Source organism: Halictus rubicundus, chromosome 1, assembly GCF_050948215.1.
Source record: "Halictus rubicundus isolate RS-2024b chromosome 1, iyHalRubi1_principal, whole genome shotgun sequence".
In the NCBI taxonomy this organism is placed as follows: domain Eukaryota; kingdom Metazoa; phylum Arthropoda; class Insecta; order Hymenoptera; family Halictidae; genus Halictus; species Halictus rubicundus.
This window is the reverse complement of record NC_135149.1, coordinates 30,327,412-30,344,685: the sequence shown is the minus strand read 5'-3', so window position 1 is coordinate 30,344,685 and position 17,274 is coordinate 30,327,412. Positions and strand designations below refer to the sequence as shown.

The window sequence follows — 17,274 nt, the reverse complement described above, 5'->3', positions numbered from 1 at the left end:
CCTGTTATATGACTGCTAATTAACTGGCTTGCACGATAGTTTCCACTTACAACGATTTTAATTCTTGTCAAAACCAGAAATAACAATTTCAGAATTTTTTGGCACAAACTAAACCATCCTAATATGATATTTCTTGACTAATATCTCTTCGTAGGGGCTTCAAAGCTGAATTACAATTTTATTTAACAAACTTGAAGACGTGCACGACTATAAAGAACTGTTCCAGATTTTTTGGACAGAAAGTAGACGATCCTAATTTGATATTTCTTGATTAATATCTCCTCCCAAGGGCTTTAAAGTTGAGTTACAATTTTATTTAACAAACTTGAAGACGTGCACGACCACGAGGAACTGTTTGAGACTTTTTTGACAGAAAGTAGACGATCCTAATTTAACATTTCTTGATTACTATCTCCTCCCAAGTCCTTTAAAGTTGAGTTACAATTTTATTTAACAAACTTGGAAACGTGCACGAGACCACAAGGAACTATTTGAGACTTTTTTGACAGAAAGTAGAAGATCCTAATTTAACATTTCTTGATTAATATCTGCTCCCAAGGCCTTTAAAGTTGAGTTACAATTTTCTTTAACAAACTTGGAGACGTGCACGACCACGAGGAACTATTTGAGACTTTTTTGACAGAAAGTAGAAGATCCTAATTTAACATTTCTTGATTAATATCTGCTCCCAAGGCCTTTAAAGTTGAGTTACAATTTTATTTAACAAACTTGGAGACGTGCACGACCACGAGGAACTGTTTGAGACTTTTTTGACAGAAAGTAGACGATCCTAATTTAACATTTCTTGATTAATATCTGCTCCTAGGAGCTTTAAAGTTGAGTTACAATTTCATTTAACAAACTCGAAGACGTGCACGACCACGTACAATTCTTTGATAATCCTTGAACAAAAAAATAAGATGTATTGTAAGGCTAATTTAGTATTCCTGAACAAGTAGCTTTCGTAGAGATCTTAAAGTAGAACTAAAATTTTGTAGAAGAAACTTGAAGGCGTCCACGACCACAGATCATTATCGACAATTGTCTCGGCACGAAAGAAATAAATTTGAAGCACTGTTTCCCTGGATTGTAATTCTTCTGGGAAGTTCCAAAACTCGACGTGCCGAAAGTCGACCGAACCATGCTTGTTCGCTGCGTGTGGTCGATTTGCGCACGGCAGTAAATAAATTGGTAGATAGCAGTTATCATTCGAAGTCAAAATGGCGACTTCCTTTCGCCCGTCCGAAAGGGAGGCGCGTCCGAGGAGTCTGAACGGGATCATCGAACCGGTCGCATTGATTTGTCCCAGTGAGTGACAGTGTGTCGCACAACTTCATCTCTCTCTCTCTCTCTCTCTCTCTCTCTCTCTCTCTCTCTCTCTCTGCCCCTCTATCTCTCTCTCTCTCTCTCGAATCAATAAACAAGTGTAATCTTCTCGCGTTCGGTATAATACACTTCGCGGCAACAGTCGGTGGCTAATTACTTTATCGGGGGCTGATTAAGACGTCGGTCCTAAGCGACGCGTGTGCGTTCCGTTCGTTTCTTGAGCGAGCAAACAACGCTGACAGCAGCCATGAACGGCAACAGTGCTGATAAAACGGCTGATCGAGCCCTCTCGACGTGCTCGGGGATCATTTGTCGACTGGTTCCGAGCGGGAACTATGGCCGGTTCTAACCAGAGATCGTGCGAATAAACCCGCGAATCGGCTTATCGAAAAATATTATGGTCGGAGTCGAGATCCACGATAATTCCCGCGATTAAGAGAAATTCGGGCCGGCGTTGTTCCCGTGATTATCTGGGCAGCCGCCGAGGCGAAGTTGTCGTGATTTCGGGACGATCAGGCTTGTCATGGAAAGGCTCAAGAACGATGACGTACAATGCGCAGAGATCCATCGTGAGTATTCCCATCGGCATCCAACTCTTCCGCGATCTACTGATCGAACCTCTTGATCAAACACTCTAGAACAGAAATAAACTATTAAAATCCTATTCAAACTTATTTGCTTCGTTCGAGAAAATACAGTGGTTCACGTGACTCATCATTAGACTGTGGATCTTTATGCAAAATAACAATGCTCTCTACCACTGTCATATGCGTCAGGTTCACATCTCGCAATTTACTTAAAAATAGTATTTTTAAGTATTAGTATTTCGTAATGGAGGTGCATTGCATTTAGTAAAACATTTTATCAGCGAAGATGATAGCGAACGTGTTAATGACTTTAATAAGCTAAAATGAATACATGGATATTCTTAAATTCTGTATATCTATCTAGTCTTTTTAATTGCACCTATTCATTGTTGTTATAAACGCATAAAATCCGCAGTCTATTCGTCAAGCACGCTTTAAAGCATTCAAGAAGCTAGAACTAGTTCACTAGACATCGTGTACATAATTTTTCTCGAAAAAAAACATTGAACAATACGTCTTTGTTACGTCTTGTCACGATTTGTGTTATTCGTACATACATACGCTATCATACACGACTTTGACGCATCATCGAGGCAGATTAGAAACGATTAAAAATCATACTATTATTATATTTGTACTGTTGGCCGGTACAAATAAACAAAGAACCCTCTTGCCAGCAAGGAAGCTTAATCCCACGCTTACCGGGAGTTCCCCAATCGCTTTGGAATCTCATTAAATTTTTAATTACCAGAAAGGCTCGCGCGAGCTTTGATTAATGGCTTCCCGAGGCGCGCTCGCCTCAAGATGAATTTTCCGCGGCGTGGATCATCGGAAAAGGAGAGAGATCGGTCTCCCAGCCCAGAACACAATGTGATCCACGAAATTTGTTATTCTAATCTGCTTTGATCTGCCAGGTAGAATAGATTATCGAGTTGCATATGTTCGCGGCGAGCTGTTAGAGGCCTTGGTGACAACGTTTTGCACCATGTTTGTTACGCGCGTCTCCGACGCCGGTCTTCGGGGAGACTGGCATAATTCATTCCTGACGAATTGTGCAAGAAATGCTACATAGCATTGTTGGCTGTTCAAAGATGCGACTGGGATCGACGCGGTGACGGATCCTTCGTTTTCCATCTCGCGTCAGCCGCATGCAAATCGAGTTCCGCTCTCAACGTCCGAGATTAGCGTAGAAAACGTAATTGGCGTCGGTTGGTGCGCATGTTAACTACCGATTACGGCCGTGCCTAATCGGGCTCTTGGACTATGGTCGCTTCTGAGGGGTCTCTGCTCCCTGTTTCAACCCGAAACATCCGATTTCCAGCATTTCCAACGTGCATCGTTCACCTAAAACATCAAAAACAATGTCAAACCTTTGAAGAATTTTTTAAAATACTTTGAATATTTCCTTCTTCGATAGAGAAACTATAAGAAAATCACTGCCCCCAAAAGTGCCGTGAAAACTTAATTCTAAAATTCCACGACCTTCCTCTGTTCAATTATAATATTTTTAACAGTGAAGTTAATATTGCTTATTTCCATTATAAATGCAGAGACGACGTCCGATTTTCAGTTTCTTTCTATATGTACAAATGCGAACACATTACCTATATAACTATAGGAATATTTTATACATGTGATATTTTATACATACGATATGTACAAATGTGAACACATTACCTATATATAGGAATATTTTATAATTTTTAAAAGTCTGTGGCCTATAGAGAAGACTCTTTAATGGTTCCATCAACAACAACAATTTCAATTGTGAACCGACGAGTCACCCCCAGTAACGTCATCTAATAATTCAATTTGGGATTATAAAGTAGAAGTAGATTTTTAAGTCACTCTTCAGGTTCAGTTATAGTTCGCAAAAACCCGTCCATGAAGAGTGAACACCGTGAAAGTTAAAAATTGCAAGAGATTCTAAAAACGAGGGTCCATTGTCCGAACTCGCAATAAAAGTAGATTTTTAAGTCACTCTTCAGGTTCAGTTATAGTTCGCAAAAAGCCGTCCCTGAAGAATGAACACCGAGAAAGTTAAAAATTGCAAGAGATTCTAAAAACGAGGGTCCATTGTCCCATCAACTCGCAATGAAAGTAGACTTTTAAGTCACTCTTCAGGTTCAGTTATAGTTCGCAAAAAGCCGTCCATGAAGAGTGAACACCGTGAAAGTTAAAAATTGCAAGAGATTCTAAAAACGAGGGTCCATTGTCCGAACTCGCAATAAAAGTAGATTTTTAAGTCACTCTTCAGGTTCAGTTATAGTTCGCAAAAAGCCGTCCATGAAGAATGAACCCCACGAAAGCCAAAAATTGCAAGAGATTCTTAAAACGAGGGTCCATTGTCCCATCAACTCGCAACAAAAGTAGATTTTTAAGTCACTCTTCAGATTCATTCATAGTTCGCAAAAAGCCGTCCCTGAAGAATGAACACCGAGAAAGTTAAAAATTGCAAGAGATTCTAAAAACGAGGGTCCATTGTCCCATCAACTCGCAATGAAATTAGATTTTTAAGTCACTCTTCAGGTTCAGTTATAGTTCGCAAAAAGCCGTCCCTGAAGAATGAACACCGTGAAAGTTAAAAATTGCAAGAGATTCTAAAAACGAGGGTCCATTGTCCGAACTCGCAATAAAAGTAGATTTTTAAGTCACTCTTCAGGTTCAGTTATAGTTCGCAAAAAGCCGTCCCTGAAGAATGAACACCGAGAAAGTTAAAAATTGCAAGAGATTCTAAAAACGAGGGTCCATTGTCCCATCAACTCGCAATGAAAGTAGACTTTTAAGTCACTCTTCAGGTTCAGTTATAGTTTGCAAAAAGCCGTCCCTGAAGAATGAACACCACGAAAGCCAAAAATTGCAAGAGATTCTTAAAACGAGGGTCCATTGTCCCATCAACTCGCAACAAAAGTAGATTTTTAAGTCACTCTTCAGATTCATTCATAGTTCGCAAAAAGCCGTCCCTGAAGAACGAACACCGAGAAAGTTAAAAATTGCAAGAGATTCTAAAAACGAGGGTCCATTGTCCCATCAACTCGCAATGAAATTAGACTTTTAAGTCACTCTTCAGGTTCAGTTATAGTTCCCAAAAAGCCGTCCCTGAAGAATGACCACCACGAAAGTTAAAAATTGCAAGAGATTCTAAAAACGAGGGTCCATTGTCCCATCGACTCGCAATAAAATTCTCTAATGTATCTTCCTTCGTGGATCGAATCGATTTGGCCAACGAGTAGTTTCTATAATCGGCGATGTCTTTGAATTCCTGATATTTATCACTGAGCAGGGGTCTGGACTCTTGCAGGAGCCGTTACAGGGCAGGTCCAACCCGCAAGCTGCGTCGTCGCGCCGTGCTGAAGAACGGGGACTGCAACGTTCTGCAGTCTCGGATCTCCCGGCGCTCGCTCCGCTTTCTCCAGGACATCTTCACGACCCTGGTGGACACGCAATGGCGTTGGACGTTGCTGTGCTTCAGCCTGAGCTTCATTCTCTCGTGGCTGGGTTTCGCGGTGATCTGGTGGTTGATCGCGTTCACCCACGGTGACTTCGACGAGCGGCATTTGCCGCCGTTCCAGGTGGAGAACAACTGGACGCCGTGCATCTACAACATCAACTCGTTCACCAGCTGCATCCTGTTCAGCATCGAGACGCAGCACACGATCGGCTACGGGAGCCGTTCGACGTCCGAGGAGTGTCCCGAAGCGATCTTCGTGATGTGTCTGCAGAGCATCGCGGGTGTGATGATACAGGCGTTCATGGTCGGCATTGTGTTCGCGAAGATGAGCAGGCCGAAACAGAGAACGCAGACGCTGCTGTTCTCGAGGAACGCGGTGATTTGTCAACGGGACGGCGAGCTCTGCTTCATGTTCCGCGTGGGAGACATGAGGAAGAGTCACATCATCGGAGCGGCGGTCAGGGCGCAGCTGATCAGATCCAGGACCACCAAAGAGGGCGAGATCCTGTCCCAGAACCAACAGGAACTCGCCGTCGGCACCGACGGACAGAACGGCAACCTCTTCTTCATCTGGCCCACCACCATCGTCCACAAGATCAACTCGGAGTCCCCTTTCTACAACATGTCCGCCGAAGACATGCTCATCGAGAGGTTCGAGGTCGTCGCCATACTCGAAGGCACCATCGAGTCCACGGGGCAAACCACTCAGGCTAGATCCAGCTACCTGCCGCAGGAGATACTCTGGGGACACCGGTTCGAGTCCATGGTCACCTACTCGAAGGACAGACAGGGTTACGAGGTCGATTACTCGTTGTTCAATAGTACCACTCAAGTGGACACGCCCCTCTGCTCCGGGAGAGAGCTCGCCGAGTTTTACAAGGTGCAGGAGGAGCTCCGCCATGGGAACGGTGAGTTTGAGATTAGCGGAGGGATTAGAGAACGATTAGGAAATCATGCAGGCATGGGTTACTGTGCTCTTTGCCCTCGGAGCGCTCTAGGCTGCCCCTGAGGGCAGACGAAGCTTGATGGAAGGCGTTTATTTTGCCTTGAGTGGGTGTGGCTTTGTTGCTCTTGGCTCTGAATCCCCCATCTAGAATCCCCTAAGCCAGTAATGGGCGCGGTAGGGGCCCCTCGGCTGCCTGCTTCCCCCACCAACGTCTCTTTCGTGCAGCGCGCATCTTCGCTGCGCAGGGGTGCCTCGCGAATGTGGATAGACAGCATAAGCCACGCACGGGAAGGTGCGCGCTGCACGAAAGAGACGTTGGTGGGGGAAACATTTTCCCCTACCCTAAGCACTTAGCATTGAGTTACATGATTCTCCATGTTGGGTGTTCCCCTTTCAACCAGAATACTCAGAAGTCTAATAACTACGATAGCTGGTAGTAAACTTAGATCAGCCATGAGCAACAAGTGCTCGACACAGTCCCCAGGAGCAACAAAGTCAACGGACCGCCCTTTTTCTGTGCAGACCGCCCAGAGTGGGCGTGGCTTAGTTGCTCCGGCGTTCAATGGAGCCAGGGCAGTGGCACATGCCTGATCTAGAGAGCTCTTCGTCGAAGAGCGCCGTCAACCATGGTCCGAGTTAGTTGATCATTATCCAATCTGATTGTAGTAGTAGTTGAAGTCTAACCTCCTCGTAGATTGGACAGAATCGAAACTGATTTGTCAATGACGGCATAGTCGATAACGTCGATCCCCCGTGGACCGATTCACGGATCTCAAGATTCCCTCTCTCTCTCTCTCTCTCTCTCTCTCTCTCTCTCTCTCTCTCTCTCTCTCCCTCTCTCTCTCTCCAGAGCATGATCCCCACGTGTCTACCTCGTTTTCGTGTGAGCGTGATTAACCCTGGACTAGAATTAGTCCAGAGAATTTCGAAGCTACGTCGCAGTTCCGCTCAAACTGGCATGTTCGGCGCAATTAAAATTGTCCATCGACATGGCATCGAGAAAGAGAGAGAGAGAGAGAGAGAGAGAGAACGCGCACGATGCAACGCGTTACAAAACAACCACTAACGATACAGCAAGGCCAGCCAACCGCGCTAATTGGGATGCACATGCGAATCAAACTAATCGATAGCAACCACCCAAGCCTCCTCTCTCTCTCTCTGTGTCTCTATGCCTCTATTGTGCACGCTTCTTCTCTTGTTCTCCGCTTGCTATGTAGGTGCGAATACACTGGCAAGTAGCTTGCGACTTTTCTGCGACAGCGACTCTCGTGACACGTGTCTCTAAGATAGCAAGCTGATGCTCACTTGCGACGGTTGCTATCAGATATCAGTTGCTATCACAGTATGGTCGAAGTGTCAGATTGAGATGAAACTTGGAGGGGTTATCAATCGGATATGACCGGTTTTCGGAAATTTGCCCAAGTGTTTGCAAATATTTTGGAATCTAATAAAGACCCGCAGCTAAAATTGTATATTCAAGGTCCTACTCCCCTCTCGTACAACCCCTTCGAGTTTCATCTCAATGTTTAGGCCACACCGTACTACAGCCCAGGAGTCCTAATATCACAATTGATGATTAGGAAACTGGGGGCTACCGTGGGTGTCCTCAGGAGCTGATCAGTGACCTCGAGTTCCTCTGGTGGCCGGTTCCCTCTTCTTCCTGAAAGAAAAAAGAATTATATTAGGTTGGCAACAAAGTAATTTCGGTATTTTTAGGTGAGATAAAATCCAATTTTTTTATCAAAGCAATGAACTTTAATCAATAAAATATTTTCCATCTTGTTCTATGATCTTTCGCCATCTTTCTGGTAGCTTCATAATTCCGCGCTCATAAAACTTCTGATCCTTTTCGGTGAAAAACTGATCCAAGTGCGATTTCAGACCATCGTCGTTAGTGAAAGTTTTACCATTCAGAGTTTTGTAAACTTCGGAATAAATGATAATCTGATGGTGCAATGTCAGGGCTATATGGTGGATGTGACATCACTTCCCAACCATGCTCCAATAACTTTTCACGTGTTACCAAATATGTGTGTGGCCTAGCGTTGTCATGGTGGAACACGATTCCTTTGCGATTTGCCAATTCTGGCCGTTTTTCTTTGATTGCTATGTCCACTTTTGTTAGTTGTCGACGATAAACATCTGAATTGATGGTTTGGTTCCTTGGGAGAAGCTCAAAATACACAATACCTTTGTAATCCCACCAAACTGACAACATGATCTTCTTTTGGTGCAATTCAGCATTCGGCGTGGTTTGGGCTGATTCATCACGCTTGGACCATGATCGTTTTCGAGTTGTGTTATTGTAAACAACCCATTTCTCATCACCAGTGATGATTAGCTTCAGAAAAGGGTCGATTTCATTTCGTTTGAGATGCATATCGCATATGTTGATGCGTTGCGTTAAGTGAATTTCTTTCAATTCGCGTGGAACCCAAATATCGAGCTTCTCAACGATTCCGAGACTTTTTAAACGATATTCTATAGTTGTATGCGAGACATTTAACCCGTCTGCAACCTCTCGGACAGTTATATGACGATCCGATTCAATAATGGCTTTCATTTGGTCATCATCAACTTCAGATGGTCGACCAGAACGTTGGTCCTCATCAAGTGAGAAATTTCCAGAACGGAATTTTTTAAACCAATTCTGGCACGTGCGTTCTGTTAAGCAATCCACACCATAAACTTCACATATATCTTTGCGAGCCTCGGCAGGTTTTCAACCTCTACGGAAATAAAAAAGCAATATGTGCCTATAATGTTTGTTTTTGTACTCCATGTTCAAATTGACACAGAACTAACAATTTTAATCAAAATTACGTGTGATTTGCTTCAAAAGTAGCCTGAAAGATGCAGTTATGAAATGTCAGAAAGAAAACAAATGCAACGTTAACAGAAGTCAATCAAACAAAACATAAAGCCATCTAGTTTCGATGCATCTACCATATAGTCCGGACCTGGCACCAAGCGATTACCATGTTTTTCTTGCATTGCAAAATTTCCTTAGTGATAAGAAATTGGCACCAAGACAAGATTGTGAAAATCGATTACTAGAGTTTTTCGCCATTAGGGACCAAGACTTCTATGAGAGAGGCATTATGAAGCTACCTTTAAAATGGCAACAAATTATAGAACAAAACGGTGCATATTTGACCCAAATCGGACAATCCGAAACATGTTAAATAAAGTCTTGAAGTTCACGTAAAAATGATGAATTTCCCCAACCTAATATTAGTGAAAACCGAAATTACTTTCTTGCCAATCTAATATTTGCAAACGAGTGTGCTTCTGCGAGTCGGTCTCGCAATGAAACGTCGCAGGTAACTCACGCCAGTGAAGTTCGCAGCTTAACGCTTCGCTTTTGCTCCTCCGGGTGCGTTCCGCAGCTTGCCGATCCTGTTTCTTGTCTGACTGTTGGTGCTGGATCTATAACCGTAGATGGAGGCCTGCGGAAAATCCCTAGTGAGCCGAAATCCGTGCCGATCGTGCTGACCACCGTCAACCAGAACGACGCCACGGACTTCGTAGTCCCGCAGGGACACTCCTCCCAGGCGTCCTCGAAACTGCACATCGACATCCCATCGATCGACGACTGCCCGGGAGTCTGACCCGTCGAGGAAGTCGGCAACGAGTGATCGGGACCCTGGCTAGAGCCGAAGAATCCCGAATCGATCGAACGTAGAACGTTCGAGGTTGGGGCAAGCGAAAGATTTCCACATAAACGATCACGAAGGAGCAAAACGCCGTGGAAGTCCCGAATGTGTCAGTCGCGCTTCTGTCTCTCGTGTTGTCCTAACTCTTCGCTCGCGGCCTTGCCGAAGAGCGTCGCGAGCCACGGAGTCCTTGGGCCATTTGTAAATGATCACGGTGGTGTACGTTGCTGTTGGTTGGTCCTTCCGCGAGCCCGGCTCGAAACTAGCATGCGTTTCCCAAGGTCGATTAACATCCGGCGAACTAATTCTCGAGCTGAGATTGTCCAGTACGAAATCCTCTATCGGGTGTGGTGTCTTGATTAAACCCTGAACCGGGACCAAAGCGTATCCGATTCCCTCTGTACCCCCTAAAATCGCTAAGTAGCAGACTGCTTTCCAGGTGTGATAACCGACGAGGACTTCCTAGGGGAGTCCTGCATGGACGGCCAGTGCCACTGCGGTCATCGTCCCCCGATGATCCTGCCGAACCATCATCAGCCGCATCCTTTGTCGCACGTGGACAGCATCAGGAGCGAGGCCAGCGTCGAGGATGCTCCGTATCGAAACGCTCACAGGGACACCAGCCACCAAGGACATCACTACAAGATCCTGGACGTGGACGCCGACGGCATCCAGGTGATGGGCGACGTCGAGCTGCAGCATTTACCGGAGGCGGTCAACCGGGAGATCCTGAAGAACAGTCGGGAGATCATCTACGAGGAGCCGGAGACTTCCAGAGAAGGTAGTCCTTTGTTGAGACAGGCCAGCAGGCGTATGATAACCAGGCCGCAGTTAGGGGACGAGGAGAAGAGATCCAGCAAGAGGAGTCTCTATCACAGGAACATCCTGAGAGGCTTGGAGGAAGACAGGAGGTCCTTGGACGGGTCTAGGAGCCTGAACGGCTCCAGAAGGTACCTGCTGGTTCCTCTGGACAAATCCTTGGAGCCAAGAGAGAGCTTGACGGTTGCCAGGCGACATACTGGCAGCAAAGAGCGTCTGAACTCGATCAGAAGGAACATCTCCGCGAAACCAGAGAATGGAAGGCCTAGTTTGAACGACGATAGGCTGACGATCGAGGTGGAGAAGTTCCCGAAACAGGTGCCGCGTCTGCAGGAGATCAACGACGGGAACAGGACCTCCCTCTCGGACCCTAACCTGTCGCCGATCGATTACTCTTCCTCGAAGCTTCGGCAATCCCCTGTCCCAGTGTCCGCCGTCTCGCCTACGTCCGATCTCTCGCCGGAATCAGGGTTCTACGACGGTGCTCAGTGGAATTCGAGTCCCGAGTACGTCAGGAAGGATCTTCGGTTGCCCCACGAGGCCACCATCACCAGGAACAGGAGGAGCTACGAGAACGCGCAGCTGCAGGACGTGAACCAGGCGCTGTCCAGGCCGAACAGCGACCAAAGTTCTCTGGGCAGCGACGAATCCCCGAGGAATACCACCAGTGCTCCCCAGAAATTAGGGGAGAAGCCTACGAAACAACCCCTCTCCTACACGAGCGTCTGAACTCTCTCTCTCTCTCTCTCTCTTGAGAGAGAGGAACGGTTCGTTTTGTTTGTGAACGACTGACAACCGCGTGTGTGCCTTTCTCCGAACAAGTGCCAGTGCAATCGTGTTGTACATACAGTCGGAATAGCGTTCACTTCCGAAACAAACTATCCGTAATTGGCCGTTGCTCAACCCTCGGCCACTAGCGTTTCAGCTGATTAGCACTATTCCTACCGCGACCGGTCAAATGACCGTTTTTAAAATTTCCATTAGATTTTCCTATATACAACGTAATTGAATCGCCTTTAAACTTCACGACTTTTTTCTAAAATATGCGTATAATACATTTTTCAATATTCACTTCTTTTTTTTTTTATTGTTTATTTTCTGAGAAAAATTTGTAGTCTGTCTTACCTACCGCGACCGGTCGTTTGACCGGTAGAACGATTTATATCTTTTTGTAATAGTATTCTTTCAAAGACTCGATTCCGAAACTATAAAGTCGTTACGGACGAAAGGTAATGCAGTTGTGGCATGATTTTAGCCGAAAAGTGCCTTCCAGGGACTGCTTTACGGCCCTTCAAAGCGTTTACAGTTCTCGACTCGCCTATCGGCCTCGCGGTGTTCATTTGCCTAATTGGTATCCGAAACGGTCCAGAACCTCGGATTTTCTAACACCGTCTTATCCACTATGACTGTAAAATAAATCAAATCATAGCCGAAAGGGATGCCTAGACGTCTTCTCACGAATTCAAATCGGTAAAGTCTTGTGACCTGAACGGAGAGCATCGAAACGTGAAAGTTACAAGGAGCATATTCGGCAGTCTTTTACTATTTTGTATTTTTATTCTATTATGATTCTACTTTTATTTTATATCGTATTACGTGTTGTAAGTGTCATTTTCAAAAAAGTGAACAGCCCAACAATACTTCGTAGTAAGTTTCACATTTTATCTTTTGTTCATTTTCTTACCCATCTTGATTGACATTTTTATATTTTAGTTTTTATTTTATCCCTTGAATACTCATTCCCAAAATGTCAAGACGTTCGAAGAGTATAAATTTATTATTAGAGAAAATAAATAATATTGATGAAGAGCGTACCGAAGATGATCAGGAGACTTTTGATATTGAAAATGACAATGCGGACAATTATGATCTATTTGAGACCGACCCGAACACCGATGAGGACGAAGAGAATGTTTCGAACGCACGTAGAGGACGAAAGAGAAGGAGATTTTTAGTTAGTTCCGATAGTGAGAATGAGGAAGAGGTAATCGAAACTGCTGTAGACGGAACTGTTTGGCAAGAAGTAAAAGAAGGGTCTAATCCTGGAAGAGCACCTATTCAGAATATTTTTAGGGAAACGTCAGGCCCAACAGGGTATAGTAAACGAAATATTATGCGGTGAAAACGAAAAAAATGTACATTATATACTCCTAAATAGAAGAAACTATATTTTTATACTGTCAAATTGGCTATTATCTTCATTCTAGATTAAAAAATATAAGTCGTGCTAAAGACCGGTCGCGGTAGGAATAGGTATACGTGAAGTGTCGGTAGGAATAGTGTTAGGGGAAAGATCAGATCCTGATGCCCGAGCCTTGTTTGCGACCGGTTGCTATTTTCAGCTGATCCAGAGGCTGATGTTGCATTTCAGTTTGAATCGTTGATCATGTTTGTTGGAGGTGTAGTGGAAGCTCGCGGGCTGAACGATGTTCGCAGGAACTTGGAGAGTAGGCGAATATGGACCGGTGCTTTGGCTGCAACACAATTCGTAGACAATTAGTGAAACTAGTAATTTTGCGGATGTGTTTCTTCTCGGAGATGTAAAGTGTAATTAAGCTACTCTCGCTTGTATTTTTATAAAAGAGTTTAAAGTATCACTAGCGATGGTACCAGTGAATTTAGAATCAAGAAGTACTCTATTTTGGAAAATTCTACACTGTACATATTTTTATAGAAGGATCTAAGATAACTATACACATACAAAATTTTATCTTCTCCACCAACGATACCAATAATGCAAGAAGCTTTTTAAGTGCCATGAAACGTACAAAAATCCTCAGACTGATGATTAACATGAACTCTAGACTGCATCGTTTAACAAGATGTCTGAAAAATCAAATTTTTTCTCTCCTAAAAAATAACGGTACAAATAAGAAAATATACAATGATCCTCAGTCTGGAAATTTCAAAGGGATTATCGATTACACTGTTCAGCAATTGTTTACCGAATTGTGATACCGAAACGCCTGAGACGAAAGTGTCCGAGGGTTGAGAGGCCGCAGCACAAGCTAGCAGAAAGTATTTAGTGCTCTCGCGTAATTAATCCGCACGATAGTTTCCTCGAGCCGCTTCGAGTTCGCGTACAACCATTTCTGCTCGAAATCGATTTGAAAACCGCGGGTCGGTTCCACGCGAAGCTTCCAAAAGCGTAATATTCGCGATCCCGTTTCCTTATAGCGCGTTAGTTTCCCGAAATCTTCGTTAGGAGCGTTCTTGGACTAGTATCGAACGCGACGCGATGCTTTTCCGCCACGTTAGCCCTCCGATATTCCGCGAAAGAGAAAGAAAACGATTTGCGACCGATCGAGTGGAACTTTTCCATTGAATGGACGATCGGCTGGACGCGGGAACCCGAAATCGGCTAGCTATAGTGATAGAGAGCCGAGAACAGAGCGGAAACTGTATTTTTCTAATCTAGAGCGCACAAGTGCCTGAGGAATTGAGCTTCGAATTCTGATCCGAGTCGTCGGCCTGCTGTTTCGTGCTTTTTCGTACAAATTCACCGCGAAATAAATCGTCAAACTTTGATAGCGCCATCATTTTTAAGTTGCAAATGCTTTGCGTTAAAATTGGGTGTTGTAACAGAGCTTAAAACTCGCTTGAAAAATTGTCAATTTAATAGAGAATATAATATATTCTTCTTCAGATTGTCTTCCTCTGTGATTATTGAATTCTAATAATAAACAATTCACCCAAGTTTGTCAAAATATTTCGCAGTCATCTTGTACAGTACAATTTGCCATTGTTATCAACGAAAGCACACGTGTTCATGGAACAAGTTTCCGGATTTTAGTATATGAACCTTGTCAATTAATCTGTGAACGAATCTGGAAGCTTGGGAGCTCGTCGACCACCGAGATCGATTAAAGTAGCGTTAATTCGAGCAACGTTTATCTCATCCGTTGAATTTGTCGCTGGAAATTTCGTCGTTCGAACGGATCGCTATCGTTCATATTTATTGCTTCCAGTTTATCGTAAGCGAGTAGCTCGACACGAACCAGTGATCACGTCGAATTCCCATTTCTGCTGGATCGCTCGATCCGCGGAACGAGCGTCAAGCAAAATCAGTCTGAGATCGTTTAGATCGAGCACGCTGGGGAACTCTCAGCGATGACTCTCTGCGTCGTTTTTTGGAGTCATGGACACCTGCCATCGTGACTTCTAGCCGTAAATTGTGAAAATGTTATTTGTAATAAAGACATTTCGAAATCGAACACCTCGATAAATATTCACGCTCCTGTCCATCCAATTTACCAATCAATAAGAAACTGAGCCAATAAGAAATCGAAATTGAAAGAAATTTACTTCGCCGATTCGCTATTTCTCAATTTTTATAACTCGCAAACTGCAGTAAGGAGCAAAACTGAACACTCATACGAAATTTTAACAAAAATAAATTTTTATTCAATTTTTGCATGTAGAATACAAAAGGAACAAAATACTTGGTATTATCTACAATCTTTTGGCTTTTCAAGACAAACTTAAGATTTGTGATATTATTATTATTATTTCGCTTCATTCAATTTTTTTCCGTGTAGTCGGTTTTGCACCGCAACTAATTTTGAGTAAACATTTCCGATTTTCGTACACTTAGTATTTCGTCCATGAACCTTTAACCTTGATAATTGCCTGAATACGTTTAGGCATACTTAATGCTACATTTTCGCATATTCTGGTGTAATAGAGTACCACTGTTCCTGCACTCTTTGCCACAAATCAGTTATCGTTGTTGGGGGAGCACTATATTTATTCTGTAACTTCATTTTTAAGTATGCCCAGACATTTTCAATCGGGTTTATGTCTGGACTTTGAGCAGGCCATTCCATGGTTTGAAATGGTTGAGTTTGCAGCCAATTCTTTACGCTGTTCGCACAATGCCCAGGAGCGTGGCCATGTTGGAATACGACATTACACTCTGGTACCGGCATATTTTCAATTGTTTCCAGTAAATTTTTTTCTAAAATATCCTTATACGTATACCGGTTCACCGTATCTTCTATTCGATGTAGTGAACCTACACCGTACGCCGTAATTCACCCCCACACCATAAGTGACCCACCACCAAATTTTATTGTTTGCTTCACATAACGCGGTAAAAGAGGTTCGCCTTGCTTCTTCCAACGCCAAGAACGTCCATCCGATGAAATTCGATTGATTTTAGATTCGCCGGAAAAAATTACTTTTTTCCATTGCTCTATATTCCAGCTTAAATATTTTCTTGCAAAACTCAGACGGGCCTTGACATTCTTTTTTGATGGAGCTGGTTTTTTTTTCTTCTCAATTGCTGTAAAATTGGCTTCTTTTAATGCCCTTCGAGCCGTCCACTTACTAATTTTCTTTCCAACATCGCTTTCTAATAACTTTGCAGCCATTGGTGCCGTCGTTGCAATTTCTGAAGTAATGTATCTCGTCAACCTTCTCTTCTCCTGACAAGATAATCATTTTGGACTGCCTCCAAAAGATGCAGGGACTCTACTACAGTATTCTTTCCGTATCCTATGTACAACTCCCTGATTGACGACAAATTTTCTAGCAATTACTCGCGTTGATAAACCCGACTTTAATTGGAAAATGATATTATTCTTCATATCTTCAGATAATGGCTTCATGATGTTATAGTGATGCGTGTTAACGCATCAACAACGATAAACTAATAACTACTGGCACTCCTGGCCGTGGCATTGACCGTGATGGACTACCAAGTTGTTTACAAAATCTGTGTTTGCAGTTCCTAATCCCGAGAATATTAGTGCGGTGCAAAACCGAATACACGAAAAAAAAATTGTGTAAAGCGAAATAATAATAATATCACAAATGTGAAGTTTGTCTTGAAAAGCCAAAAGATTGTATATAATACTAAGTATTTTGTTTCTTTTGTATTCTACATGAAAATATTGAATAAAAAATTATTTTTGTTAAAATGTCGTATGTGTGTTCAGTTTTTCTCCTTACTATATTATAATAATATCGTCCGGGAGACATGTCCGAGCCGTGTTATGTTTACACTCCTCGGCATCCAAGGCCATTCAAGGTTCGTGGCCCTTCACGTGGCCCTTAGTGGGGATAACTCCGCGACATTTATCATCCAGGCCTTGGCGACATATATAGAAAAATCACTGCAGTTGTAAACGTAGTTTCCAAAAACACATTCCTACAACAATCCTGAGCGAAGTATCAATTCGGTATGGCACCAACAAAAAGCCTCTCGATAAACAAATTTATTTGTGGAGAATAGTAGTCAGTAATTTGAATGTATCTTTAAACATTTCTTGGTAGTTGTAGGTGAGATATAATATTACGAATCAGTGCTTGAATTCATTACAAAGTTTCTTTTAGATTTCAAAGTAATTGATTACTTGTGGGTCCCTCTAAAATAAGGGATACGAAAAGCTTCCGGACAAAAGTAGTAGAATTAACAAAAAAAAAAACTGAAATATCGCGGAATTTTTCAAATTTTTAAAGTGAATTTGTGCAGCAAAATGAATATAC

The 17,274-nt window shown here is 43.3% G+C and overlaps 2 protein-coding genes across 6 annotated transcripts in view; both read left to right on the top strand.

Annotated features, from left to right (window-relative positions):
- Nucleotides 1-5,348, top strand: part of LOC143360731 (inward rectifier potassium channel irk-1) — a 190,468-nt gene extending 185,120 nt beyond the window's left edge. The window contains exon 10 of the mRNA XM_076799855.1: nucleotides 5,215-5,348. The gene's annotated coding sequence lies outside the window, so the exon portion shown is untranslated. The remainder of the gene's footprint in view (nucleotides 1-5,214) is intronic.
- Nucleotides 1-14,999, top strand: part of LOC143360663 (uncharacterized) — a 39,989-nt gene extending 24,990 nt beyond the window's left edge. For 2 of the 5 annotated variants that reach the window (XM_076799724.1, XM_076799743.1), the window contains exons 2-3: nucleotides 5,215-6,272; nucleotides 10,406-14,999. In XM_076799724.1, the coding sequence (XP_076655839.1) occupies nucleotides 5,215-6,272; nucleotides 10,406-11,514 (2,167 nt within the window). In that variant the 3' untranslated portion in view covers nucleotides 11,515-14,999. Of the gene's footprint in view, nucleotides 1-1,488; nucleotides 1,896-5,196; nucleotides 6,273-10,405 lie in introns of those variants that run through there. The other 3 variants (XM_076799714.1, XM_076799734.1, XM_076799751.1) reach the window with 2 other exon arrangements.
- The last annotated feature ends 2,275 nt before the right edge of the window (nucleotides 15,000-17,274 follow it).